Source organism: Heteronotia binoei, chromosome 7, assembly GCF_032191835.1.
Source record: "Heteronotia binoei isolate CCM8104 ecotype False Entrance Well chromosome 7, APGP_CSIRO_Hbin_v1, whole genome shotgun sequence".
NCBI lineage: Eukaryota > Metazoa > Chordata > Lepidosauria > Squamata > Gekkonidae > Heteronotia > Heteronotia binoei.
In genome coordinates this window covers 10,851,964-10,879,897 of record NC_083229.1, presented here as the reverse complement: position 1 = coordinate 10,879,897, position 27,934 = coordinate 10,851,964, and the positions used below count along the sequence as shown (strand labels likewise).

Genomic DNA, 27,934 nt, shown 5'->3' with positions numbered 1-27,934 from the left:
ATGAATTAGGTGGAAACTAAATAGAAAAGCAAAAAAAAAATGTTTAAAAGGAATGGTGATTCCCTTGGAAAAGGGGTTTTGTCTCCTCTCTTGCGTCTCACTATTTGCCTTCCTTTTCCAATTTCAGTTTACTGGTGCAGTTGAAGCCTTACAAAGATTTAGATGTGGATGATCACATAAAAGAATTTGCTGCAAAGCTGTCTTTAATACCCACTCCTCCCCCAGGACCACTACACTTGGTAATGATTCAGCCTGCTGTATTCAGTGACACTGAAGTTGTTCTTGCGTGTGGTTTCGGCGCAATAAGTTTTGTTTTGGAATTCCTAAGTTTGGACCCAGCTGTTCATGTGTGGCTGTTAAAACAGAAGATAGGAACAAATTCTTTTTCATTCTCCTTTAGACCTTCTTTCTTGTTTTGCCTCAGTCTTATATACCTGCTTTCCACCCAGGTCCCCTTTTCAGTCCAGTACCTCTTCTGGCTCTTCTTCTGTCATGTTCCTTCCTTCTGGGATAATATGTCATGTAATGTTTTAGCTGAAATAAATGCATATCTGTTTTGCACAAGAAGTTAAGGTTTTTTTTGTTTTGTTTTTGAGAATTGGGCTTGTTTTTACCTGTCTATTTAAAAAAGAAAATTAAAGTAACCCGCGAGGGCTTGTGGGGGAAGACCTCTGCCATGCATGGCTAACTAGATGAACTCCTTATCTGTTGTTCCTCTAGGTATTTCATATGAAGCCACTCCAGGTAATTTTTCCATCTCAGGAAGACCCTGACAGTCCGCTTATTGATCTGGATCTTCATCTCCCCTTCTTGTGCTTCAAACCAGAGCAGGTGTTACAGGTACAGTATGGCTGTTTGGTTTGAAGCTAGTGGAAGCTTGTTCCCATGTCTTTGCATTTGATAGTCTCACACTATTAAGGGCTAATGCTTAAGTTCTCAGTGGGGGAAATGGACTTCCTAGAAGTAGGTCTTGGTTATTTGCAAAATGAGCTCTCGCTTGACCAGTTTTACGTAGCTGCGCATCAAATCGGGGGTTGCTGTGGCAAAAAATGGCAGCGCAGAGCAGTTTGTGCGAAATTGCTAGCTTGCTCCCCAGAAAAAGGGAAGCCTGTCGTGGAGCAAGGTTAGTGTGAAATCAGTCTCAGTTTGGTGGCATTTCCTAGCAGTCTCAGGGCTGCCAGAATGCCCCCTGTCAGGGATTAGAATCAATGCTTCACTGTTTAGGTTTTGTTTTCAGAGGAACCTTTTAAAAAAATATCCAGTACCTTTACTTTAAAAGACATGCAATGTGCAATGCCTTTTTGCTTTGAAGGAGGACTGTATTCTTGAGGAGTCCCCAGCGTGATGCCCACGGGCACCATGGCTGCCCAACACCTTTCCTGGAGCCCACCAAGTAGAAAGTGAACAAGGCTCTTCCCCAGCAGGGCTTCTGAGTGGCCACTGGGGAACCGATCGGTTGTGCAGATATTCAAGTGTCGTTTCAGTGGCAGCTGCCACTGCAGTGTTAATTTTGTTCTCTCTCACTCCTCCTTCCCAGTGCATTTCTTAAATTATTCTCCTTTTCCTCTGCGCTTGTGTGACTGGCTCCGCCTCCTGTGGCAGCCATTTTGTGGTTGTGCCCCCCCCACTCTCTGTCAGGATTCCAGAGGTGCCCAAAGGCTCAAAAAAGGGGAGGATCCTTGGTACACACTGTGTGAGGATTTCTGTCTCAAAAATGATATTAGGAGGACTCTCAGACAACTCAGATTTATTTGGGGGGATTTTGTACACGAAAAGTTTGAGGTTAGTCTGAACACGGGTTTATCCTCTCCTCTAAGAAAGATGCTTTTGAGTATGTGACCAGTACTGGTGGAGGTGGGGGGGGGGAGAGGACAGGATTTTTAAGAGGCATGAGAGAGCTGGTGGTGTGATTTATTGGCTACACTATTGCTGGCTGAAGTCTTGCTCTAGGCTGCTGTTTCTGTATGGTGATAACACTGGCCTGCTCTACATGGCTTTCATGTGGATTGCTGAGGGACTGTATATGAAATGCTTTGAGCACCTAGAATGTGCTAGGTAAAAGATCTAATGTTGTACACTGCTGTATTCTGCACCTCAACATATAAACATTTTGCTAACTTATTTTTTCGCCTGTTTTTCCTAGATTATGACGTGTATTTTAACTGAACGCAAAATAGTTTTCTTTTCTTCTGACTGGTCGTTGCTGACGCTCATATCTGAGTGCTTCATGCTGTACCTTCATCCTATCCAGTGGCAGCACACTTTCGTACCTATTCTGTCCCATCAGATGTTGGATTTTGTCATGGCCCCGACATCCTTCCTCATGGGCTGTCACCTCGATCACTTTGAAGTAGTTAGTAAGGTCTGTCATGAGTAATTTCTACATTCTTTCTGGGAACTTCAATTCGCACAACTTTTGAGGGGAAAAGACATTGTTTTTGCCATCAAGTCGCAGCAGACTTATGGTGACCCCTGTAGGGTTTTCAAGGCAAGAGGTGTTTAGTGGTGGTTTACCATTGCTTGTCTCTTCACCTACCTCACAGGATGTCTGTTGTGGGGAGGGGAAGGGAAAGGAGATCGTTAGCTGCTCTGAGACTCCTTTGGCTAGCAAAGGGGTGGGATATAAATCTAATTCTTCTTCCTCCTCCTGTTGTATTCCTTGGTGGTCTCCCATCCAAATACTAGCCAGGGCCCAACCCTGTTTATTTCCCAAGATCTGACAAGATCAGGCTGGCTTTGTCCGGTTGTGGAACACTTTAATCAGATCAGAGGAAGTGAAAAGTTGGAGGAGCAAAGGAGGTATGTGAACACGGTAAACAAGCTACACTTGTGCATTATTTGGAAAAACCTGTTTCATTGGAGTTTGGTTGACCCTCACTACAGCCCTTGGAACAAATATACGTCTGTCACATAGATGGCCAGGTGATCGTACACAGAATAGTTGAATTTTCACTTTGCATTTGGAATTAGAATATCCTACTTGGGCTAAATCAGAGAGTGAGTAAAGATATGCCTAAAGGACTAGAAGAGCCACATATGTATGTACAAAATGGCAACTGTAACGATGTATAGATTCATAGTTTTTCATAGATTTTAATTTTTAATGTCATAGATATTAATTTTAACAAAACAACAAACAATATGTAAGTCAAAAAAGGACCTTTGATCCCTGTGATTTGTATATTGGAGTTCTGTTTGGAGAACTTGTTTTGTAGATAGTATTTGTATTCTTATTTGCACAGTGTGCCTTGGAACTTGTTTCTTACTTGGGTAGTAGTTTTTGCCCCGGAGGACTAGCTACATGGCAAGGTGCCCTTGATGCCTGTGTCCTGGCCCTCTCCAGTTCGCTTTTGTTCACTCTCATCTCTCACTGCTGGCAGTCAGAATGGCTCAAGGTATCACACATTAAAACATTAAAAGATTTGGACAATTAAAAACAGCATTTAAGCCCTGACCTGGCAAGCCTGATCTCGTCAGCTCTTGAAAGTTAAGCAGGGCCGACCCTGCCAAGTACTTGGAAGGAAGACCTCCAAAGGAATACCAGGGCCGGGATGCAGAGGCAGGCAATATCCAAGCCACTTCTCTGAAATGTCCTAGCCCCACTAGGGGTCGCTAGAAGTCACCATGACTTCCAGGCATATGTGTGCACACACACACACACAACCCCTGCCCCGGCATTTTAAATTAGAAAGTAATTGAATAAAAATGTATAACAACATCAAAACTGGTGAGGAGGACCAATAAACTTTTATTGGGGATGTGCCAAATGAAACAACAACAGCAAAAAGTCTTCACCCACTGGCAAAAGACACCTGTAGAGGGAGGCAGATGAATGTCCTCGGGGAGGGAACTCCAAAGTTTTGGTGCCACAACTGAGAAGGCCACCACCTAGCTAGTCTCAGATGGTGGGGGCAACCAAGGCAGGGCTTCTGAAGATGACGAGAGTGAGTGGGTGGTAGGTTCAGAAGTGAGAAGGCAGTCTTTAAGGTATGTTAATCCCAGGCCGTCCAAAGCTTTAAAGGTCAATACCAACACAGTTGGAAACGGAAATGGAAGCATTATTTGTGCACACGGCTTTAGATTGTGGTCAAAGAACTGAGGACCGTGACTTTCTTGCTGTGTTCCTAGGGAGACAAAGGTATTCAACACTGGTCTTCTAACATTCTTTCAACTGACCTGTATTAATACTTTGATTGAATAAATCTGTGCATGTTTTACATCCTTGTTCAAAGTTTTTATCTTCTTGCTTTACAATAAGCGCTGAACTTGAGCAGCGGGGTCTCCAAGTTTGGTAGATAATATGCACAATAATGATTAAAATGGGTACCTCTGTTAATATTGGCATGGGATGTATTTTGAGTTGGTATTCCTTAAAGCGTGTTTGAAAATACATTAGATGAGCAAACTTCTAGCAATAAGCATATATGTAAGATTCTGTGCTGCTGATTTTTGCATCATCATTATCATTCTTAATTACTAACCTGCCTGTTTCTAAAATTTCAAAAAGGAAGCTGATGATTTAATTCTAATTAACATTGATCATGGGGAAATTGCACAATCCAAATCATTTGAAGATGAGTCTGACATTCCAGATATCCCACTGAAAGCAGCTGAAATATTCATAACCAGGTAAAAACAAATTCTTACATTGAAATGAGATTCTTCAAGATGCATTGTTTGAGTCAAAGAAAGAAATAATCAGAGCAAGAGATCTTTGTGTGACTGCATGAATATATATCACCTGGACTGGGCTTTTAATTTAGCCTGGTTTCATTTTCTTTGAATTATCTGATCTCTGTTGCATCCTTTTTCTTTTTAACCACAGGGATAACATTTCACACAACACGTTCTGATTTTAAAGTGCACCTTCCAATACGATAATGAAAATTTGCTAGGGAAACAACCTGATTGTTTCCCTAGCAAAAGCTAACTAGATTGCTTGAGTTAACTGTATAAACTCTACATCTGGCTTAGGGAGCATTGGCTCTCAGAAGCTCACACCCTGAAGACCTCTAAGCTAATACCAGATGCATATCTAGCCGTTCTACCACAGTCTAATACAGCCCCTCACTGAAACTATGTCACAAATATATCAAGTTCTTCTGCAGATTGGCTTGACCTTACGTGCAACGGACTCTGGGGTTGGACTTTTAATTATCCTTCACCTAAAGGGTCATCTAGAGTGTTCCATTTTAATTCTGGCTGTTTAGAAACACATCCAGTAACCGACTTGATAACTTCTTTCTACCATTCATGTAACTTAAAACTTAAAAGATTGCTTTGTTGAGAGGTAGCGTACATGAGAACTCCAGAATAACTTGTGCCACTTTCTTCCTGTACGCCTTAATTTTGGGCAATCCCAGCTCCTCGTATGTGCTGGTAGATTGGGACTGGTAGATTGGGACAGTGCTGGTAGATTGGGATTGTCTTTGAGTAATGAAGCAGGCCGCCAGGTCTTGTGAGTGTCCATAGCGACTATAGATTTACCCTCTGCTTGGCCAGGAAGAAAGAGTTCTCTGGCTGTGATGTGTGGTCACTACCCCCGGAATGTGTGTGCAATACCCAGTATCCAACTTGATCAAGACTCATGTATATTCCTTGCCTTGTGCTGTTTTGGATATTCTGCAGGGGCAAGTGTGCAAACGCCATCTGCTTACCAGAGCAGTGTTTTGGTTGTTTTATTTTGGAGGCTTAGTTAGGAGAGAGAGCCCCGTGGCACAGAGTGGTAAAGCTGCAGTACTGCAGTCCAAGCTCTGCTCACAACCTGAGTTCGATCCTGGCGGAAGCTGGGTTCACGTAGCCGGCTCAAGGCTGTCTCAGCCTTTCATCCTTCCAAAGTTGGTAAAATGAGCTTGCTGGGGGTAAAGTGTAGATGGCTGGGGAAGGCAATGGCAAACTACCCCGTTAAAAAGTCTGCTGTGAAAATGTCATGATGCAGTTAGAGTTAGAAACGACTGGTGCTTGCACAGGGGACTACCTTTTTTTTTTTACTTTAGTTAGGAGTAGGGATCGTTTTGTAGAAAAATAGGTGGTGGAGCTCATCCAGGGATTGTTATGCAGCTGCACCTGCTATTCAGTGAGAGTCAGTTTGGTGTAGTGGTTAAGTGTGTGGACTCTTATCTGGGAGAACCGGGTTTGATTCCCCACTCCTCCACTTGCACCTGCTGGAATGGCCTTGGGTCAGCCATAGCTCTGGCATAGGTTGTCCTTGAAAGGGCAGCTGCTGTGAGAGCCCCCTCCAGCCCCACCCACCTCACAGGGTGTCTGTTGTGGGGGGGAGGAAGGTAATGGAGATTGTGAGCCGCTCTGAGACTCTTTGGAGTGGAGGGCGGGATATAAATCCAATATCTTCTTCTACCTCACAGGGTGTCTGTTGTGGGGGAGGAAGGTAAAGGAGATTGTGAGGCGCTCTGAGACTCTTTGGAGTGGAGGGCGGGATATAAATCCAATATCTTCATCTACCTCACAGGGTGTCTGTTGTGGAGGGGGGGAGGTAAAGGAGATTGTGAGCCGCTCTGAGACTCTTCGGAGTGGAGGGCGGGATAGAAATCCAATATCTTCTTTTCTTCTTCAGTGGACAAGGTGGGAAGGAGGAGGTGGAACTGTCAGAAATGTTCAGGAGCTGTGCACCTGTGAGCTTCCGCTGAATCCAAGGCCTGGTTAGGAGACTCCCCTTATTGCAGAGTTAGCTTGCTTGGCTCAAGCACTTTTAGGCTTTTCCCTGCTGTCGTGTGGCTGCCATGCATGCCTGGGAATTACGAACAAAAGGAGATATTAAATGGTGACCCTTGGCATTAGTCCAGAGGGGTGTTTGTCTACATACAACAAAGTCACGTTAAAGGGATTAAGCTTTTTCCCCTTTTGCTCCTCCGGCAGGATTGAAGGCCTTCAGCTGCATTACGATCTCGAGCGCTGCCACTTGGGCTCCTGCACAGACCTGGGCGAAGTACAGATCCGTAGGAGGAACTGGCAACAGAAGCTGAATTCCGAAATCCAGCAGATCACTCTACAGTTGGTAGTTAATATATTTAGGTAGGCGGTGAAAGAATGGCTCGTAGGATGCACCGTTCTGTAGGTGCAGCTATTCACTCCTCCTTCGTACTTGTGTGAATCAGTGGGGTTGTGACATTAATGCTCAGTACCCCAGTGAGTGGTAAATCGACTCTGGTTCACATTGCCCAGAAATCATTATTAATTTGTTCATATTATTTATAGCCCGCCTTCTCACTTGGACTCAAGGCGGATTACAAAAGAGTGAGTCAGTACTGTTGACAAAGGTGGGACATTCAGTCAACAGTGTTATAGGATTTGGAGGGGAGGAAACTGGAACCGACCAGAAATCTGAAAGCAGAACCGAAGCAAAGCATAAGTACTAACATGACACATTAACTGTTGCAGACTTACGTAGTAGGATCCCCATCTTAACAGCAACCGGCAGTACAAGTTATATCCAGTAATATGGATCATAGTCCCTAACAATTTATCCAAGTAACTTTGTGTATCATTTTGTACAGTGTGTGAAGCGTGAAGCAAACGTGCCACTCTGAAAAGCATAAAAACCAACTTCATAAGATTTAGGATCAGGATTTGTGGGGCGGGCCGATGTTCAAGATTTGGAGAATACACTTCCAAGAGTCCAGTGGATCTTTGACTTCCAAAAGCTTCTTGTTGGCGTTTAAGGTGCTACTAGGCTAGAATCCAGCTGTGCTACTGTAGACCACCACAGCTGTGTCCAAGGAAAGGAACTCCATTCTTATAGCCAAATGCTGCTGATGTTGTGCTTTGAGGGTGGGTCTTTGTGGCTAGCAGTTGCCTTTGTGCCTATTCTTCTGTTTCTTCCCATAATAGTCTTAAATTATGATTAACAGATTGGGAGCTTCTTGTAGGCTTGCCTGTTCTTCCCCCCTTTCTCTCCTCTTTTGCCGTTTGCTTTGCTTATTTCAACTTGACACGTGGTTTAGCATTATATCTTGGAATAAGGTTCCTAACCAAGGAGATTTGAATATGAGTTCTGAGCCAACTTCAGATCCTGGCTTATGGGTTAAATGTTTTTAATGTTAACCTCTGTGTTGACACAATGCTAAGTCCATGATTAATGTTGAAAGAAGGCGGGGGGGAGCATTTGAGTGCAGGTGAGGGTGGAGCCTTTGGGTTTAAGATCTCTAGGCATAGCTAAAACTTCACCAGCCTTAATGTCAGTCATGCTTCGCTGCAGCAGCTCTTCCAAACCTTTGTGATCAAAAAGTAGAATTTGGATTCTTAAGAAGCTTATCTTCTATGGTTGCGGAGGACGTAACGTGACAACCCCACTCTTGAAATGTGGATAAGGATGTAGGCAGACTTGCATAACCAGTAATTCAGAATTGAGTACTCTTGGGATAATAATCAGGCTGGCTTTCCTATACACTCTTTATCAGGTTTTCAGAATGTGATTGACTGGGGAAGGCAATGGCAATTCACCCCGGTAAAAAAAAGTCTGCCGTGAAAATGTTGTGATGCGATGTCACCCCAGAGTCGGAAGCGACTAGTGCTTGCACAGGGGACTACCTTTACCTTTACTTTTTAGGTTTTGTCATGAAGTAATGAATATTTAAGACCGTTTTCGCACACAGTTTACCTCGCTGTCACAATCCTGTTCCCTCCGCAGTGTCTGTCGGATTTCCCACCATCTGCGCCGGAGTTACAGGAAGTGCCGCGGCTTTTGCGTAGCAAACGTAAACTGGGTTTTAATAATAAACTTTTATTTTATTTTAGCGGTTTACGTTTGCTACGCAAAAGCTGCGGCACTTCCTGTAACTTCGGTGCAGATGGTGGGAAATCCAACCAGACGCTGCGGAGAGAACAGGATTGTGACTGCGAGGTGAGCTGTGTACGAAAACGGTCTAAGTTAAGATCTGTGCAAGGAATGCATCCTACATGTGATAAGTATTCGGCCCGTGCATTCTGGTAAAGGGATAAAATGATGTAGAACTGTAGACAGTCAGCATTCTACCTGGTGGCTTGATTCTGTTTCTTTTCAACTTCTCTTTCTTCTCTTTTTTCTTTTCCTCCCCGTAGTGTCTTTTCTTTCCTTCTGCTCTAAGCGCCAGAATCCAGGAACAAAGGGAAGTAAATATTTGAAGTATTTCTTGCTTTGAAATCAGGATGTGTGTTTATAACAGTTGGCAGTGAGGCCCCCTGTTGCATGCAGAGATACGAGGCTCGAGTAAACCATGTTTTACAACCTTTAGCTTAGAGGGATGACCTGGGTGACCCAGGCTAGCCTGATGTTTGTCAAATTTCAGTAGCTAAGCAGTGTCGACCCTGGTTCGTACTTGGATGGGAGGCCACCAAGGAAATTTAGGGTTCCTGCTCAGATCAAGGCAGTGGCAAACCCTCTCTGTTCATCTCTAAGCTGTGAAAACCCCGTGAAGGGCTGCATGAGTTGGCAAAGAAAATAAAAAGATGGCTTTTAAAAAGGACCCTGCTAATTCCCAGTAGGTCTGTTGGTGGCTACTAGCTAATTCAGCAAGAATTGATTGTATGCAGGGATGGAAATCTAGCAGGAGCTCTTTTGTATGAGGCCACACACCCCTGATTGCAGCCAGTCCTCCAAGAGAAAAAAGAGCCTTGTCAGCTCTTGGAGGATTGGCTACATCAGGGGTGTGTGGCCTCATATGCAAAAGAGCTCCTGCTAGAATTCCACCCCGATCATATTGTGTATAAACCCATCTGTTGGGAGGTCTGGCCATCAGATGCCAGGGACAAATAGGGAATGGTTTTTTGAAGCATATGTGAAGTATCAGACTATAAAATGCCACTGGTCTGCAGTAGCTGCCTTTTAAAAATGTGATCAATCCTTTGCCTTAGTGGGTAGAACACAGAACTTCTGACTTTAAGGGTGGTGGTTTGTGGGACTCCAATTGTGAATGAGTCTCCCAGTCTCCCTTTTTGCCTGTAAAGTGGTAACACTGCATTGTTTTTATATTTCTCTAGCGCAGGGGTCCCCAGCATGGTGGCGGCAGGCTATATGGTGCCCACCAACACCTCTTCTGGCACCTGCCAAGTGATTTTAGGAAGTGGGTGGGGCCAGGCAGGGCTTTTGCTCAGCAAAGCTCCTGATGGGCTACTGTAGATTTGATCGGCTGTGCAGATTTTTAAAAACGTTGCTGTGGCAGCAGTTGCCCCCAAAGCACAAGGTTCTACACTGTGTTCACTGCCACAGGCGGCTACAAGCATCGCCAGCTTCAAGAGGGGTTTGGATAAAAATATGGAGCAGAGGTCCATCAGTGGCTATTAGCCACAGCATATTATTGGAATTGTCTGGGGCAGCGATGCTCTGTATTCTTGGTGCTTGTGGGGGGGCAAAGAGGAAGGGCTTCTGGCCCCACTTGTGATCCTCCTTTTTTTTGGGCCACTGTGTGACACAATGTTGGACTGGATGGGCCATTGGCCAGCATGGCTTCTCTTATGTTTTTTTGTGTTACTGAAGTTAAGATATGGCAGCCATTTTGTGGCTGGCTCCGCCTACTGCAGCAGCCATTCTGTTGCTGTGCCCACCAGACTGTGTCCAAATTCCAAACGTGCCCAGAGGCTCAAAAAAAGATGGGGACCCCTGCTCTTGTTATTTAAGCATTGAATGATTTTGAAAGAAGCAGAGCCTTACTATGTAATCACAGCTTGTTACTATCTCTTGAGACAAACTGAACTGTCCCCCCAAAATCACCCTCCTTATGTACTTTCATTAAATATGCCTTGGCCTTAGTTTCCATTGCCACCACATGTTTAGGGCAGGGGTGGCCAAACTGTGGCTCGGGAGCCACATGTGGCTCTTTCACACATATTGTGTGGCTCTCAAAGCCCCGTTGGCTGACTTGGAGAAAGCATTTCTCTCTTTAAATCACTTTGCCGCATCAGCCAGCAGCTTGGAGAATGCATTTAAAGTTGCTTTCTTTCCACCTCTCTCTCCCTCCTTCCCCTTTCCCCCATCTATTTTCCTTCCTTCTAGCTCTCAAACATCTGACATTCTTGTGGCTCTCAAACATGTGGTGTTTACTCTATGCGGCTCTTATGTTAAGCAAGTTTGGCCACCCCTGGTTTATAATCATCATCATCATCATCATCATTTTATTTATATCCCGCCCTCCCCGCCGAAGCAGGCTCAGGGCGGAATATAAATGGGTAATGTGGATTTGATTTTCCTACCCATTATATGTCCTGTTATGAACCCTATACAAATGTACCTTCATTAACTCTCATGTAATGCTGTTTTTTCAACAGGGAGGTGAAAGAGCACCTGAATTACGAACACAGAGTATTTAATAGTGAAGAATTTATGAAAACAAGAGCACTAGGCGATCAGCCGTTTTATAGGAAGGTAAATCTTATTCAGAATTGGTTTGATTGTTCCCCCCCCCCCCTTTTTTGTAACTAGAACGCTAAAGAAATCTAGTTACATTTGGTTTGGCTGTGGTTTGATTCGTTGTCTGCGCTTAATTATTTATGTGTTAATCACAAAATCATCTTACTTGTGCAAAAATGTTGGGGAAAGGAATGGATTAGACTAGTGAGGCTCTCTGCAATGGTGTTGTCTGTGGTTCTCGGTATTTCAGCACCTTAAAGACTTACAGATATTTATTGTAGCATGAGATTTTGGGACTAGAGCCACTTGGCACAGGTCTAGTAGACTTAATGCTAGAATAAAGGCTTCTTGGTCTTTAAGGTGCTGCCTGACTCTTGTTTAGTTCGCTGCTGCAGATGATCAAACACAACTCCCTCTCCAGGGATATAAGAGAATTTGATGTTGCTTTTGGGGCTTTGGCCAGTGAGTAAAAATATATATATGTACTGCCGTCAGTATCCGTATTTAGCAACAAGAAAATATGCTCAAGGGGTGTCTTGTGGAATTCCCTGCCACAAGATGCACTGATGGCTACTGTTTTAGAAGGAGAAAGAACAGGCTTACAATTGCCTTTTGCCTTCTTCACCGCACAACGGGCATCTTTTGAGGTAGGAATGATGAGACAGTTCCGAGAAAACTGTGACTGGCCCAAGGTCACCCAGCTGACTTCATGTGGAGGAATGGGGAATCAAACGTGATTTGAGTCTCCTGCTCTTAAGCACTACACCGCGCTGGCTCTTGAAGAGAATTAGGGAAATTCACGGAGCAAGAGAGATCCACCAGAGGCTATTAGCCATGATGAGGAAGTGAAATCTCCCTGTTCAGTGCCAGAAGCCAGGGGATAGCTAGGGTATGAGGCTCCAGTCTTCATGTCTTGCTTTGTAGTCTTTGGGGAGTGTGATTGGCTAGGGTGTGGAACAGGATTGTCTTCTAAACATTCCTACATGGAAACTGTGGCTTCTGGAAAGGAATGGGACGTAATTGAGTATACACCAAGGCTGTAATAAATACATTTCCTGTATCATAGTTCTTAGCGTTGCCAATATGTGTCATCTACTGGAATCTTGGATTAATACTGGCAAGAGTACAAGGCTGTCTTAATGCAGAGATGGTTAAACAGTAACTAAAGTTCTAGGGATAGGAATGCATCATCTGAGAACTGTTAGTAAAATGCATATCTAAATATATTACAAGAACAGCTAACATGGAATTAGGGGCATTGTTTGCAACCATTTTTGCCAATGTCAGATACATCAGGTACATGAAGCTGCCTTGTGGGGAATCAGACCATTGAGTTGTCAAGATCAATGTTGTCTGTTCAGGCTATCCAGGGTTTCAGACTTTGGTCTTTCACATCGCCTGCTGCCTTGTCCTTGAACTGGAGATGCCGGGGATTGAACCTGGGACCTTCTGCATGACAAGCAGAGGCTCTGCTGCTGAGCCACAGCCCCCACTTTTGATGACTTCCCTAGGTCAATGAGATCAAGTTGTCATCTGCTGAGGAGAAGGGCACAGGCACAACTCTTGCCAAGCACTTGTGTGACATTTATGATGGCCTGGACTGCCCATACGACAGCTCTCAGGACCCACTAAAAGACATCAAAGCAGCAACAGACAAGAGAAACCAGAGTAATGTGTCAGGGAAGAGATTGGGGGGAAATATTTTAGCCTTCCAAGCACTACCTTTGCCCTGCAAAATGAAATGGGTGAACATTTGGTGCAGCCACATATCCTTAAGAGTAATAGTTGAACTTGAAAGTTCAGTTGTTGGAGGTTTGACTGAGCAAACATTTTAACGCTTTCAATGCATCAGGCTATTAATATTGCCCTTCTGTTATATATTGCAGGTACTGGAAACCTATATGTTTCATTCTTTTCTCAAAGCTCGCCTTAACAGAAGGATGGATGCTTTTGGTCGCCTGGAGCTGAGCACTCAAAGTGAAGAAGACAGGTAAGATTTTTCACCATATGCTATGCTGCTGTTCTCTTTGGCCTGTTCCACATGCATATCTCACAGGCAACTCCCCCCCCCCCCCCAATTTCTTCCTTTGAATTAAGCTCTATGCTCGAAAGCCCAAGGAGACTAACCATGGAGAAAATGGTTTCTAAAAGATTTAATCCTGAGCATATGATCAGCAAACGTATGGGGATGAGCTTGCCCAATCTGCAAGATATCAAGCCGAAGGATTATCCAGCTAGGAATTCATCTCTTCGGAGTATAAACACCAAGCCTGGTAAGGAAAAAAAGGTAGCCGTCTTAGTTTTTTGCATACTAATTTCCATACAGGGGTTCTCAAACTCTTGCTGAGAAACTTCTTGTCAGTCAGTGGGCAAAACCCACCTACCTTCCTGTCCTGTTTCTGATATAAAGGTTACTGTTCTACATAATAGCTTCAAAGGAAGAATTGGAATTCATAAAGTTATTTAGTGCTGTCATTTCCCCATGCCTCAACAAAAGCTTCTGTTTCCTCCTCTACTGGAGGTGTTAGTAGGTCAGCATGATTTTATTTATTTATTTTATCAAATTTATATCCCGCCCTCCCCTAATGGGCTCAGGGCAGCTAACAACGGTTAAAACCACATAGAATATTAAAAACAATATACGATAAAATCAATCCACACATTTTAACCATAAAATCTAAGATGCACGTCGATGTTTCTGAATATCTATATTTGTCCAGTGGGATTGTCAGTGCTGTGGGACATTTGCTACCTCCCCTTAACTATTAAATAGTTCAGTTTTACAGGCCTTGTGGAACTGTGGCAAATCCCGCAAGTCCCTGATGTTTTCGAGGAGGGCATTCCACAGAGCGGGGGCTATTGTCAAAAATGCTCTGGCTCTAGTGGTGGACAATCGAATTTCTTTCAGTCCAGGAATCTGAAGGAGATTTTGGGACCCTGAACATAGTGCTCTCTGGAGCACATATGGGGAGAGGTGGTCCCGAAGGTAGACAGGTCTCAGGCCATATCCACCCTTTATCAATGATTCAGCCTTTATCAGTGTTCAGTTCTGATTATCATATCTCATGTTGCACCATCATTTTATGACTGTCTTTCTCTGCCCATCTTAAGAACATAAGAGAAGCCATGTTGGATCAGGCCAATGGCCCATCCAGTCCAACACTCTGTGTCACACAGTGGCAAAAAATTTTATACATACACGCACACTGTGGCTAATAGCCACTGATGGACTTCTGCTCCATATTTTTATCTAAACCCCTCTTGAAGGTGGCTATGCTTGTGGCTGCCACCACCTCCTGTGGCAGTGAATTCCACATGTTAATCACCCTTTGGGTGAAGAAGTACTTCCTTTTATCCGTTTTAACCTGGCTGCTTAGCAATTTCATCGAATGCCCACGAGTTCTTGTACTGTGAGAAAGGGAGAAAAGTACTTCTTTCTCTACTTTCTCCATCCCATGCATTATCTTGTAAACCTCTTCTATAGTTAGGAGTGGTCCTCACCTGCTTGGTATAGATTAGTTCCTTTTTTATTGTTTTTTGTTCTGAACTGGCTGCTTCTTGTAATATCTCCCCATGCTGTATAACAGGGATGGTCAAACTGTGGCTTGGGAGCCTCATGTGGCTCTTTCACACATATTCTGCAGCTTCCAAAGCCCCCAGTGCCTCATTGGCCAGCCTGGAGAAGGCATTGAAAGTCTCTTTAAATCACTTCTCCAAGCCAATAACAGAGTCTGGCCCACCATGATACTTCACAGACCAGGTTTAGGCAGGACCATTAAACAATCAATTATCAATGGAATTTTACCATGCTTGACAGGGAGTTAGTGGAATAGCAGTGACACCAGGGCCGCTCTTGCGGAGATGATGGGAGGAGTCTCTTGAAAACCAAAACTTTAAAACAGGAAGTTGGTTCTTAAACTTATATCATAAACTTGATCCCAGAGGGATAGCAGTGTTAGCTTGTTACAACAACATTAAGAAAAAGAGTTGGTTTTATACCCCACTCTTCGCTACTCAAAGGAGTCTCGGTGGCTTACAATCATCTTCCCCTCCTCTCCCCGGAACAGATCCCCTGTGAAGTAGGTGGGTCTGAGAGAGCTCTGAGAGGGCAGTTTCTGTGAGAGCTCCCTCAGCCCCACCTGCCTCACAGAGTGTGTGTTGTGAGGGAGGAAGGTAAAGGAGATTGTAAGCCGAGAATCTGAGGTTCACAGTGAAGGACGGGGTATAAATCCAATATCATCTCCTCCTCCTCTCAGTTCTGGTTGGCATTGCTCCTCTCTTGTTTTGACACATGGGGCTGTATTTTGTAATCCAGGCCTTGGGTTGATAAGGATGTTGTGGACGGGTAGTCAGCATAACCCACAGTGAAGCCCTATAGTTCTTTCAGCCTTTCTCCTCATGGCCCTTTACGAAAGGCAAATCCCAGAAACAGAAGGAAAGCTCAGTAAAGCGGTTGAGACCAGCCTGTGTTAAGGATACAGCATAGTGGCTTTTGGTGTTCTACGCATATAAATAGTCTTTGTTGTTTTTCCCCTTTTTCCAGCCACAAAACTGATTTCTAAATCAGTGAGCACTTTCAAGATCCCAGAAATCCACTTCCCTTTAGTGGGCCAGTGTGTTTACTCCTACTACATTGATTTTGTCAACCATCTCAGCAGAGCTATCAACATTTTGCACCCCGAGAACTCGGCGTTGCTGGCTAGGTATTTCTACCTCCGAGGGCTTATCGGTTTGATGCAAGGGAAGCTTCTGAATGCCCTTTCGGATTTCCAGAATCTGTACACGACAGATGTAAGGATATTCCCCACCGATCTGGTGAGGAAGGTGGTGGAAACACTTCCTCCTTCGGACCGCGCCCAAGCGGATCAACGGCCTGAACTGAAGAGGCTGATAAGTCAGGTGCTGGACAAACAAAGGGAAATCACCAAAGTGGACGACCACGTGAAAAACTTTGAGTTGCCAAAAACTCACATGCAGCTGGATGACTTTGTGAAACGAATTCAAGAATCGGGGATCGTCAGAGATATCGACACTATACACCGGTTGTTTGATGCGTTAACTGTAGGTAGGTAAAAACAGTGGGGAAACCTGCACGCCTTTTCATATGCGATTTGTTTCTTTACATTTTACCCTGTACAAATGTTTGTCCTGAACAAGGCAGCTTTTTAGTTTATGTAATCGTAGCTGTTGGCCATACTTTTTGTGGCTGCCAAGAAGCTGGCAGCAAGTTTATTGTTAGCAAGCTATTATGGTCTATTAGAGAGCATTAGGCTTGGATCTTGGAGGCCCAAGTTCAAATCCCTAGTGTAATCCAGATGCAAGATGGTCCTTAGGTTCACCAGGGCGCAGGAGTAGGGCAAAATCTTCCATACAGTCCCATACTGATGTCTGGCTTATCAAATAGTTACGTACTTAGGAGATTGCCATGTGACAAATTGTTCTCTGTCTGTCCATTCTATCTGTTTGTCCTAACTTGCTTTATATAAGAGCCACACAGAATAAATGGCAGGTGTCTGAGAGCCACAAGACATGACTGTTAGATGTTTGAGGGAGGGAGGGAAGGAAGGAAAATAGATGACGAGGGTGGAAAGAAAGCAACTTTAACTCCAAGCCATTGGCTGACTTGGCTTGGAGAAGTGATTTAAAGAGAGACAGGGCAATGGGGGCTTTGAGAGCCACGCAATATGTGTGAAAGAGCCACATGTGGCTCCTAAGCTGCAATTTGGCCTTCCCTGTGTTTGTCTGTCCTTCTGTCTATGTATCTGTCCATCATCTATCAGTCAGATGTTTAAAATAAAAAGCAAATAAAACAATATATTCACCTGTCACCGTTTCCCCAACAGAGATAGCCTAAAATGGGTTGTTGTTATTAGGCATGGGTAAAAATGGGGTTTGGTTCATGAAACGTGAACTGGTGAAAAGTGGAGAGGAGCAGAAAATAGGGTTTTAAATGTTTCTGAGCTTTTTAAACCAAACAGCAGAGCGGCTGGGAACTCCCTGTGGCTCAGCTGTTTGTTTCCCAGCCATTTTAACCCCTGCTTTCTGCTCTTCATGAAAAGCAGGGGTTTGAATGGCTGGAAACCAAACAGGTAATATAAAGAAAATACAGAAAAAGGAAAGTGCTTCTATATCATAAGCAAAAGAGTAAGAAATATTTCTCCTCTTCATTACATTGAAGGGTTTTTGGGACACAGTCTGTAAGGTACAATAAAAATTACTTCTGTTGGGATACATTTATTACCAACATTTTATGTTTCAGATCTCATAGCTAATCCGTGTCTCAAATTATTAGTTTCAACATTGCTGCATACTTAGTACTGCATAGTTTCACCATTATTGTATACTTGTTATTACTTTTGGAGAATAGATAATATTATGAAAATACAGAAAAGAAAATAATTATATATTTCTCCCCAGTACCCCCTTCATATTAGAAATGAATGCCATCCTTAAACCGTATGGAAATTAGCACCAAATTGTTTTAAATTGTTTTAATTTAATGTTTAATTTAACTGTTTTTCTTGTTACTCTATTATGTATTGTGAGCCGCCCTGAACTTGCTTTGGCGTGGAGGGTGGGATATAAATCAAATTAGCTTAACTAAACTTTATTGCACAGGAAAAAAAATTAAAGCACTGTCTTTGGAGTGCAGTAAAAATAACTTTGGTTGGAATAAGTTTATATTCAACATTTTACATTTAGAACTAATTCTCATTCTGTTTCTTCATTGCAATACATTTGTATGCAGTATTTGCTACTCGGTGTCTCCTGCTTGCATAATACATCCTTTCTCGTGCAATTTTCTAACTGATCTATTTCTCAGATAGTTTGTTCAGTTTGCCATTACTGCATAACCCAGAAATGTCTTCATCTTGGCTGGTAACTGTTTTAACAGGATGTTTTGATCTGATCTCTCTCGCATCCACATCATCTATGCTTGAATTAACACAGAGGTGGTTGAAAATTGCTAACAAGAAATGTGCTTCCTCAATTTTAAGGCCACCAGAAACAAATAGACCCAGAAACTTTTAAAGACTTCTACAATTACTGGAAGGAGACGGAATCAGAGGCGCAAGACGTAAACCTACCACCCGCCGTAGTTGAACACCTAGACAAAAACGAATGCGTCTACAAGTTGTCAGCCTCGGTTAAAACCAACAAAGGGGTTGGGAAAATAGCTATGACTCAGAAGCGCTTGTTTCTCTTGACTGAAGGAGGTCGGCCGAGCTATGAAGAGATCACCACCTTCAGAGACATAGAGGTGAATGTGACGTAGGCACAATAGCTGAATAATCCAGTTTTTTCCTAAATCGTTATCAGACCATGATGGATTTGGGGCTCCCTAAATCCCTTGGAAGGTCTGAAAACAAATGTGAAGTTGATTTCGATGCAAGAGTGTATTGTTATAATCTTATTCAGGACTTCATGTGAAATATGTTATCCTCTGGCATCAGCTGTACAGTAGCAAACATTAGTTCTTTAAAACATTCTATTCTGCCTTTCCATTTGGTCAGGCTTCCCGATATGGTGAGCGTAAAAACATTAAAACAGTTGAACAATTATAAGTTTATTTAAAATGATAAAATAATCCCATAAAAATGCATAACGACCAGCACCAAAACCAGTAAGGAGGGCCAGTACTGTTATTGGGGGTACACCAAATGAAACAAAAGCTTTCTCATGCTGGTGAAGGGCTTCAATAGAGAGAGACGGATGATTCTCCCCTGGGGAGGGAGTTCCAGAGATCTTCTTCGTGGTCTCTGTGCTTCACACCCATGGGATAGAGCGCCTGCGCCGATCCCCGAATTGGTACCTAAAAAGCCCGGGATTTTTTCACGCTTGGCACCAATGGGCATGCGCAGGCATCCCAGTGCGCATGCTCGCTGCGCCAGCGCGAGGATCCCGCCAGTTCCTTTCTGACCGCTGCGCTGAGAGGATCTCCTTTCGTGTCCCCGGTCGGTAAAGTAATCTTTGGATTGCCTTTCTTGTTGTATGTAGCCAGTTTGTTATTTTCTTAGTGTAGTTAGTTAGTTGTTAGATAGTTAGGGTTGTTAAAAAAAAATTGTTGGACTTTGCCCTTTGGGGCCCGTTTTCTCCCGTTTTTCCCCTCAGAGTTTTTTCTGTGTGGGTTTTTCCTTGGCGTCTATGGAAAGGCATTGGGTTTTTTTTAAGAGGTGCCGTTCTTGTGGAAAGAAGATAGCCCTTCCGACGGCCATTCCCTCTGTCTCCTTTGTTTGGGCGAGGGGCATCGTGTTGATGCTTGCACTACCTGAGTTTTTCTAAACAAACTCACAAGAATCAAGCGGCGAGGCTTTTAGCCGCATTGGTTGAGTCGGCACTTCGTCCTCAAAAGATGGCATTGGGCCCGTCGGTACTGATGGGAGAGGCCGCGGCCCTGGCAGTCACATCGGCCAATACATCGCCGATCAGGATCGAGATGCTGGTCGAGCGTGGGCGTTCCACTAAATGACCATCTGAAGGGTCAGTGGACACCCCAGCTAAGAAGCGTTGGGATGACTTGGGGACCCGATCATCCGCACCGAAGAAGGTGAAATCCAAGGAGAAGCGGCAGAAGAGATCGTCCTGCACTCCCTCCCCTTCTCATGATCCTTCGACATCGATGTGAACCGCTCCACCGAGGAAGATCTTGGCGTCCCACGTCGCAGCCCTTTGGTGTCGAGAGGCAGTGCTTCGCAGCAGTTGCGTCTATCGGCATCGGAGTGTCACGGGCTGGGGCCAGGCTAGGCGAAGTCCAGGGGCAGTCCAAGGTCAGTAGCTGGGTAGCAAGGAGGGTCCAAAGCGCCAAAACCAAATCGCAGTCCAGGTATCGCAGGTCAGAGGTTCAGAAGCCGAAGTCAGGGGGTCCAGAAGTCAATGCCAGAGTCAGGGGGTCCAGAAGCCGAAGTGGATGCTAGAACGTCAGGTAAGTGACTAGTTGCTTCCACAAAGCCTTCTCTCAAAGCCCACAGCTATATAGCCCTCTGCTGTCTGTTGCCCATTAGGGCTATTGCTGACTCAGAGGGCAGCCAGGATCCTGCTGAGACTCAAGCACCCTCACTCCTAGAAGGGCCAGAATCCTTTCAAAACTCAGGGCTCAGGGAGCGTCTTGCTTGTGAGCGTGCCGCCCTCCTCCGATCCCTGAGGTCCTGACGAAGGCGGTCACGCACACGAGCCACCCGAGAGGGCGAGGCAGGGGGGCTTGGATCTTCTCCAGCAGGAGGCAGGGGCACTGGTGCAGGTGGCAGGGGCACAGTTTCTTCAGCAGACTCGGCTTCTTCTGCAGGGCCCCCAGCACCCATGACACGGAGCAAGAGATCGACCTTACTCAGTGTTCCCACTCTTCAGGGTCGAGGCGTCGGAGTGAGAGCGACTCTGTCTCGGAGGTGCAGATGTCGGTACCGATGGAGTCGTCGGCACCGCTGGATCAGGCGCAGGGTCGGAGAGAGCTAGAACCAACTACCATAGCTCGCCACTTCCTACCGCTTCCACCGTGGGAGCAGCGCCAGTGGCCTCCCTACGCCTATCCATACCCGCCGTACCAATGGTACCCCCCTCGTGAGTTTGCAGATTGGGACCAGCAATCCGAGGCATCCCATATGTTGAGGCTTTCTCAGCGCTCTAGGTGGCGTCCCTCGGCATCGATGTCCGTTCTGCCCGAAAGACGCGACATAAGAACATAAGAGAAGCCATGTTAGATCAGGCCAATGGCCCATCCAGTCCAACATTCTGTGTCACACAGCGGCCAAATATATATATATATATACACACACATACACACTGTGGCTAATAGCCACTGATGGACCTCTGCTCCATATTTTTATCTAACCCCCTCTTGAAGGTGGCCATGCTTGTGGCCGCCACCACCTCCTGTGGCAGTGAATTCCACATGTTAATCACCCTTTGGGTGAAGAAGTACTTCCTTTTATCCGTTTTAACCTGTCTGCTCAGCAATTTCATCGAATGCCCACGAGTTCTCGTATTGTGAGAAAGGGAGAAAAGTACTTCTTTCTCTACTTTCTCCATCCCATGCATTATCTTGTAAACCTCTATCATGTCACCCCTCAGTCGACGTTTCTCCAAGCTAAAGAGCCCTAAGCGTTTCAACCTTTCTTCATAGGGAAGGTGTTCCAGCCCTTTAATCATTCTAGTTGCCCTTTTCTGAACTTTCTCCAATGCTATAATATCCTTTTTGAGGTGCGGCGACCAGAACTGCACACAGTACTCCAAATGAGACCGCACCATCGATTTATACAGGGGCATTATGATACTGGCTGATTTGTTTTCAATTCCCTTCCTAATAATTCCCAGCATGGCGTTGGCCTTTTTTATTGCAAACGCACACTGCCTTGACATTTTCAGTGAATTATCTACCACGACCCCAAGATCTCTCTCTTGGTCAGTCTCTGCCAGTTCACACCCCATCAACTTGTATTTGTAGCTGGGATTCTTGGCCCCAATGTGCATTACTTTGCACTTGGCCACATTGAACCGCATCTGCCACGTTGACGCCCACTCACCCAGCCTCAACAGATCCCTTTGGAGTTCCTCACAATCCTCTCTGGTTCTCACCACCCTGAACAATTTAGTGTCATCCGCAAATTTGGCCACTTCACTGCTCACTCCCAACTCTAAATCATTTATGAACAAGTTAAAGAGCATGGGACCCAGTACCGAGCCCTGCGGCACCCCACTGCTTACCGTCCTCCACTGCGTCTACCACATGGTGGTAGAGGAAGTCCAACCCGGGTCGTTGGTGTCAATCCGGTCACCCGTCAGAGAGTCAACGCCGGTGCTCTCCGAACATTCCTTGAGGAGAGAGTCTTCATCGTCGGACTCCGAGGTCAGTACCGATGAACTGGACAGGGCTTTGGAACCTTCGCCAGTGTCGCATACTGCTGAGGATCTTCCCATTTCACCATCGGAGGATCTGAAGTCGTATGGGGTCCTGGTGAAGAGGATGGCACTTTTCCTCTCTCTCCCAGTGACACAACCGCAACCCGTTGTAGACGATACCGTATTCGACATCATGCAGCGGGATACGTCTACAGCAGTTGCCCTGCCTGTTACGAAGGTCATCTTACAGACGGTGAAGGAGTCCTGTGCGAAGCCTGCTTCTACACCTGTGTCATCAAGAAGATTGGACCACATGTACCGCGTCCAAGAGGCCGGTGCTGAATTTCTTTTCACGCACCCGAAGCCCAATTTGGTGGTCGTATCCTCCTCGTCAAAGACCCGCAAGACTCACTCCTCTCCACCAGACAAGGAGGGAAAGAAGTTGGACAACGTTGGGAGGAAGTTTTATTCTACTGGAGCGCTGGGAGTAAAGGTATCTTAACTATGCTGCGTGCATGGCTAGATATCAATACTCAGTGTGGGAACAACTCACCCCCCCCTCCTGTATTCCCTGAGTGAGGAGAAGAGGTCTGCTGCAAAGAAGTTGCAGAAGGAAGGCTTTGCTGTAGCCAAGCAACAGCTGGCTGCAGCAAAGCATATGGTGGACATCTCAGCAAAAACCATCACGTCTGCTGTCTGCCTCCGCTGCCACTCCTAGCTCAGGTCAACGGCCCTCCAACAAGACACCAGGGCCTTCGTTGAAGATCTGCCCTTTGAGGGCGAAGGCCTCTTCAGCTCGACCACTGACAATGCTCTCCAGGAAATGGATAAAAGCATAAAAACCTCCAGGAACCTGGGTGTCCCGGCGTCTTCCAGAGCTGCTAAACCAAAACAGTGGCACAAACCTTGGTCCAAGAAACCATATCAAAAGTTCTCCCCGAAACAGGAGTGGAGCCCTCGCTCTGCCCAACCTGAGAGTAGGTCCCCATACAGGGGGAACAATAGAAACCGATACGCTTCAGCACAGACCACCGGCAAGTCCAAGGGCGCTTGCCCTCAAAAGCAGGGCCTTTGACTTTCTGGTAGCACGCGTCACCGTCCCCACTTCTTCTTCGTCTATCCGCCTCTGCCCATTCCTGTTGGCCTGGGAGTTCATCTCTACGGACAGGTGGGCGCTTCCATTGTCGCGGAAGGCTACAAAATAGACTTTGCTCAGATTCCAAACCAATCTGTGGTAATCACCACACCCCTTTCCCCACCTCTGCTGGCAGGGGTGAGCAACCTGCTACAGAAACAAGCCATAGAACAAGTCCCGGTGGAGGCCAGGACGGGAGGCTTCTACTCTCGTTACTTCCTGGTTCCCAAGCGGGACGGGGGTCTGAGACCAATCATGGACCTTCGGAATCTGAACAAGTTTATTCTGTACCAGAAGTTCAGAATGTCCACTCTGCAAACAATTCTGCCCCTCATCAACCAAGGGGACTGGATGGCAACGCTGGACCTCAAGGATGCCTACTTCCACGTCAGCATCCATCCTGCGTTCAGACGTTTCCTTCGGTTTGCAGTAGGTTCTCAACACTTCCAGTTCAAGGCCCTTCCATTCGGTCTGTCCACTGCACCTCGGGTGTTCACGAAGATGATGAGCATTGTGGCTGCTCACCTCCAGCTTCAAGGGATAGTCGTCTTTCCATACATCGATGATTGGCTCCTTGTGGCGGAGTCGAAAGAGAGTTTGTCAAACCATATTGCCACCACTCTTCATCTTCTTCACACCTTAGGTCTGCAGGTCAATTTGGAGAAATCACATCTTACTCCATCACGGACAGTTCAGTTCATAGGGGCTTTCCTGGATATGAACCTTCATCGTGCTTTTCTGCCTCAGCAGAGAGCGATGGACATTATCAACCTTGTCAAACTTCTGCAGAGTCGAAAGTAGGGCACGGCGCAGCAGCTGCAGCGGATGCTGGGGCTGATGGTGGCGACTACAAGCGTGCTACTCTTTGCGAAGCTGAGGATGAGAGGCCTACAACTTTGGTTTCTTCGTCAGTTTTGGCCGTTAAGAGACTCACCTCGAAAAAGGTTTATAATTCCACCTGTGACACTTCGAATACTGCAGTGGTGGAAATCAAAGGACAACATTTGTCAGGGAGCTCCCTTCCACCTACCTGCACCAACAGTGACTATCACAACAGATGTGTCTTTGTGGGGTTGGGGGGCTCACATGGACGCTCTGTGTGTGGGGGGCCCTTGGCCTTCGCAGTTGACTCACTGTCATATAAATTACCTGGAACTGCTGGCAGTTCACTTTGCTCTTCGGTCTTTCCGCCCCATGGTGGTGGGGAAGGTTGTTGCTCTGCTAACAGACAATACTACTGCCCTGTGTTACATCAACAGACAGGGAGGGACAGTCTCTTGACGGCTCTGTGCGCTGGCACTGGAACTGTGGTCGGAGTGCCTGGAGCATGACATCTTTGTGAAGGCTATGCACCTCCCAGGGGTGCTCAATCTGCAAGCAGACTCGCTGAGCAGGGGTGCAGCTTCCCCGCACGAGTGGGAGATACAGTGGCGCTTCCTTCAACCCGTGTTTCAGCTCTGGGGGTATCCTCAGGTGGATGTGTTTGCCAAAGCCGAGAACCGGAAGTGTCCTCTGTTTTGTTTCAGAGGGGGCACATATCCAGAGTCGCTGGGAGACTGTCTACTGTTCCCGTGGGTCGGTGTTCCCGTGGTTCCTATATCTGTTCCCACCTCTGCCACTATTGACAAGAGTTGTCAACAAGATCGCAAGAGAGAGACCATGCTGCATCCTGGTGATTCCCTGGTGGCCCTGGCAGAACTGGTTCCCGATCTTGCTCCAATTGGTGAAGGGGGTTTTCTACCAGTTTCCGGTGGAACCGGACCTTCTTTCAGCTCAGGATGGTCATGTATTCCATCACAACGTGCCCCACCTGAAGCTGACAGTGTGGTTCATCGACCCTGTGAGTTCTCCAGCAGAATCCAACACGTTTTCCTGGATAGCAGGAAGCTATCTACCCGCACTTCCTATGATAGGAAGTGGCGGAAGTTTCTTCGGTTTTTAGTTGATTCTCCAGTTTCACCCCAAAGGGTGGGAATATCGGTAGTTTTTGAATTTTTGTTATCTCTGGTGGATGCTGGCCTTGTTTTTTCTTCCATTAAAGTTTATTTGGCAGCGATATCTGCGTTCCATGAGCCAGTTGAGGGGCATTCAGTTTTTGCACACCCTCATTCTAAGAGATTTTTGAAGGGTTTGCTTAGGCTTCATCCTCCATCGAGATCACCCCCACAGTTGTGGGATTTGACTTTAGTGTTGGACAGGCTGACTCGGCGTCCTTTTGAGCCAATGGCCACATGCTCGTTACAGCTTCTATCTTGGAAGACTGCTTTTTTGGTAGCCATCACATCAGCACGTCGTGCAGGGGAGCTCACAGCTATGCGTTGTGACTACCCATATCTAGCTTTTCAGGAGTCTGGAGTGTCCTTCGCTCCTGATATTTCCTTTCTCCCCAAGGTGGTTTCTCAATTCCACCTTAACTTATAAGTTTGGTCGCTCACGTTTTTTCCTACACCTTCCTCGGATGAGGAACGTAGGTTGCATGCTCTAGATGTTAAGCATGCCTTATTGTTTTATTTGAGTCGCTCCAAGAGTTTTCGTAAGGACCAGCATCTTTTTGTTTCTTATGCTGCTCCTAAGTTGGGTTCCAGAATTTCGTCTCAGTGGCTTTCAAAATGGCTCACTGAGACTATTAAACTGTGTTATTTGTTGGCAAAGAAGCCGTTACCTCTACAAGAGCGATGGCGACGTCAGTGGCGTTCCTGAAAGGCGTTTCCCTGACGGACGTGTGCAAGGCTGCCACCTGGTCCTCTCTGCATGCTTTCATGAAGCACTACGCTCTGGATGTGCATGCTCAGCAGAGGACTCATCTGGGAGCTGCGGTGCTGCAAGCTGTTTCTTCTGGTTGACCGTCTTCCCGCCTCCAGGTATGTCTTGCTTGCTAATCTCCCATGAGTGTGAAGCACAGAGACCACGAAGAAGATAGACAGGTTGCTTACCTGTAACTGTAGATCTTCGAGTGGTCATCTGTGCATTCACACTACCAGCCCTCCTTCCCCACTGCTGACGGTCTCCCTCCAGTAGGGGCTTCCAGCGGTCAGGAAGGAACTGGCGGGATCCTCGCGCTGGCGCCGGCAAGCATGCGCATGAGACGCCTGCGCATGCCCGTTGGTGCCAAGAGCAAAAAAATCCTAGGCTTTTTAGGTACCGATTTGGGGATCGGCGCAGGCGCTCTATCCCATGAGTGTGAATGCACAGATGACCACTCACTCGAAGAGCTACAGTTACAGGTAAGCAACCTGTCTTTTCGGTGCCACAATGGAGAAAGCCACCTGTATAGCCTCAGATGGTAGTTCCAAGTGGGCAGCTGTGTTGGTCTGAAGCAACAGAACAAAGTAGGAGACAAGTGGCACCTTTAAGACCAGCAAAGTTTCATTCAGAATGCACACAGAAAAGCTTACATTCTGAATAAAATTTGGTTGTTCTTAAAGGTGCCACTTGACTCCTACTTTGTTCTAGCCTCAGATGGTGGTAGGGGTCAACAGACGGAGGGCCTCCGAAGATAATTGGAGTGTCGGTTGTATCACAGCAACTGCTAGAGCAGGTTTGGCTACTTGTTCAGCACTGAAGATAGCAGCCACAACTTGCCATTACACTTGGGAACACCTTGTGTGTGTGTATCTCTACCCCTTCTGAAATGAAGGCTGAGATATGATTGCAGGAGGCTGGTCTGATTGCCAGTGGGTCACATGCTGAGCCCCTGCAAGAAATCTGCACAATAGGGGACCTCAAAAGATGCAAGATGGGATTGGAGAGCAGGTCAGCTGTCAAGGGGCGAGCCAAGAGAAGAGAAGAAGACAAAGACGAAGACTGCAGATTTATACCCCACCCTTCTCTCTGAATCAGAGACTCAGAGCGGCTTACAATCTCCTATATCTTCTCCCCCCACAACAGACACCCTGTGAGGTGGGTGGGGCTGAGAGGGCTCTCACAGCAGCTGCCCTTTCAAGGACAACTCCTGCAATAGCTATGGCTGAACCAAGGCCATTCCAGCAGGTGCAAGTGGAGGAGTGGGGAATCAAACCCGGTTCTCCCAGATAAGAGTCCACACACTTAACCATTGCACCAAACTGACTCTCAAAGAAGCTATGGTAGAGTTTATTTCATCTCTCACCAATTGAAATTCTTGAATTTTTTTTTTTTGGTATTTTGTTCCCCTTCCAGGAAGTGAAAAGTACTACAGTTGCCTTTCTTCTCCTCAGAATTCCTACTCTCAAGATAAAAGCCATGTCTAAGAAAGAAATATTTGAAGCAAATCTTAAGGCCGAGTGTGACCTTTGGCACTTGATGGTGAAGGAGATGTGGGCGGGGAAGAAAATGGCAGACGATCACAAGGTTTGACACTTAATGCTGGCAGCTGAAAGATGGCTTTTTGAATTTTTTAAAAAAATGTTAAGGTCCATTCAGACCCACGTTTCAAAGAGATGTAGGTTATTCAACTGTAGGGTGAGCTCCGCCGCTCCCAGGTGGCAGACCTGTTTCTTCCTCATCAGCGCTTTAAGTAGATTTACACTTTCTTCTCATTGTTTTCCTTAATGGTCGGTTGTCATTAAGAGTGTTTGGAGGCTGTAGTTAGAGCGAATGCTGCAGTGAGATACCTGGCGGTGACGAGTTAGCTGGGGTGATGTGAC

The 27,934-nt window shown here is 45.9% G+C and overlaps 1 protein-coding gene across 1 annotated transcript in view; it reads left to right on the top strand.

Moving 5' to 3' along the window:
* DENND3 (DENN domain containing 3) overlaps positions 1–27,934 on the top strand; it is a 65,099-nt gene that overhangs the window by 21,012 nt on the left and 16,153 nt on the right. The window contains exons 5-15 of the mRNA XM_060243184.1: positions 128–239; positions 721–840; positions 2,144–2,362; positions 4,508–4,629; positions 6,877–7,032; positions 11,260–11,356; positions 13,228–13,331; positions 13,439–13,614; positions 15,885–16,406; positions 18,340–18,602; positions 27,468–27,638. Coding sequence (XP_060099167.1) covers positions 128–239; positions 721–840; positions 2,144–2,362; positions 4,508–4,629; positions 6,877–7,032; positions 11,260–11,356; positions 13,228–13,331; positions 13,439–13,614; positions 15,885–16,406; positions 18,340–18,602; positions 27,468–27,638 — 2,062 coding nt within the window. The remainder of the gene's footprint in view (positions 1–127; positions 240–720; positions 841–2,143; positions 2,363–4,507; positions 4,630–6,876; positions 7,033–11,259; positions 11,357–13,227; positions 13,332–13,438; positions 13,615–15,884; positions 16,407–18,339; positions 18,603–27,467; positions 27,639–27,934) is intronic.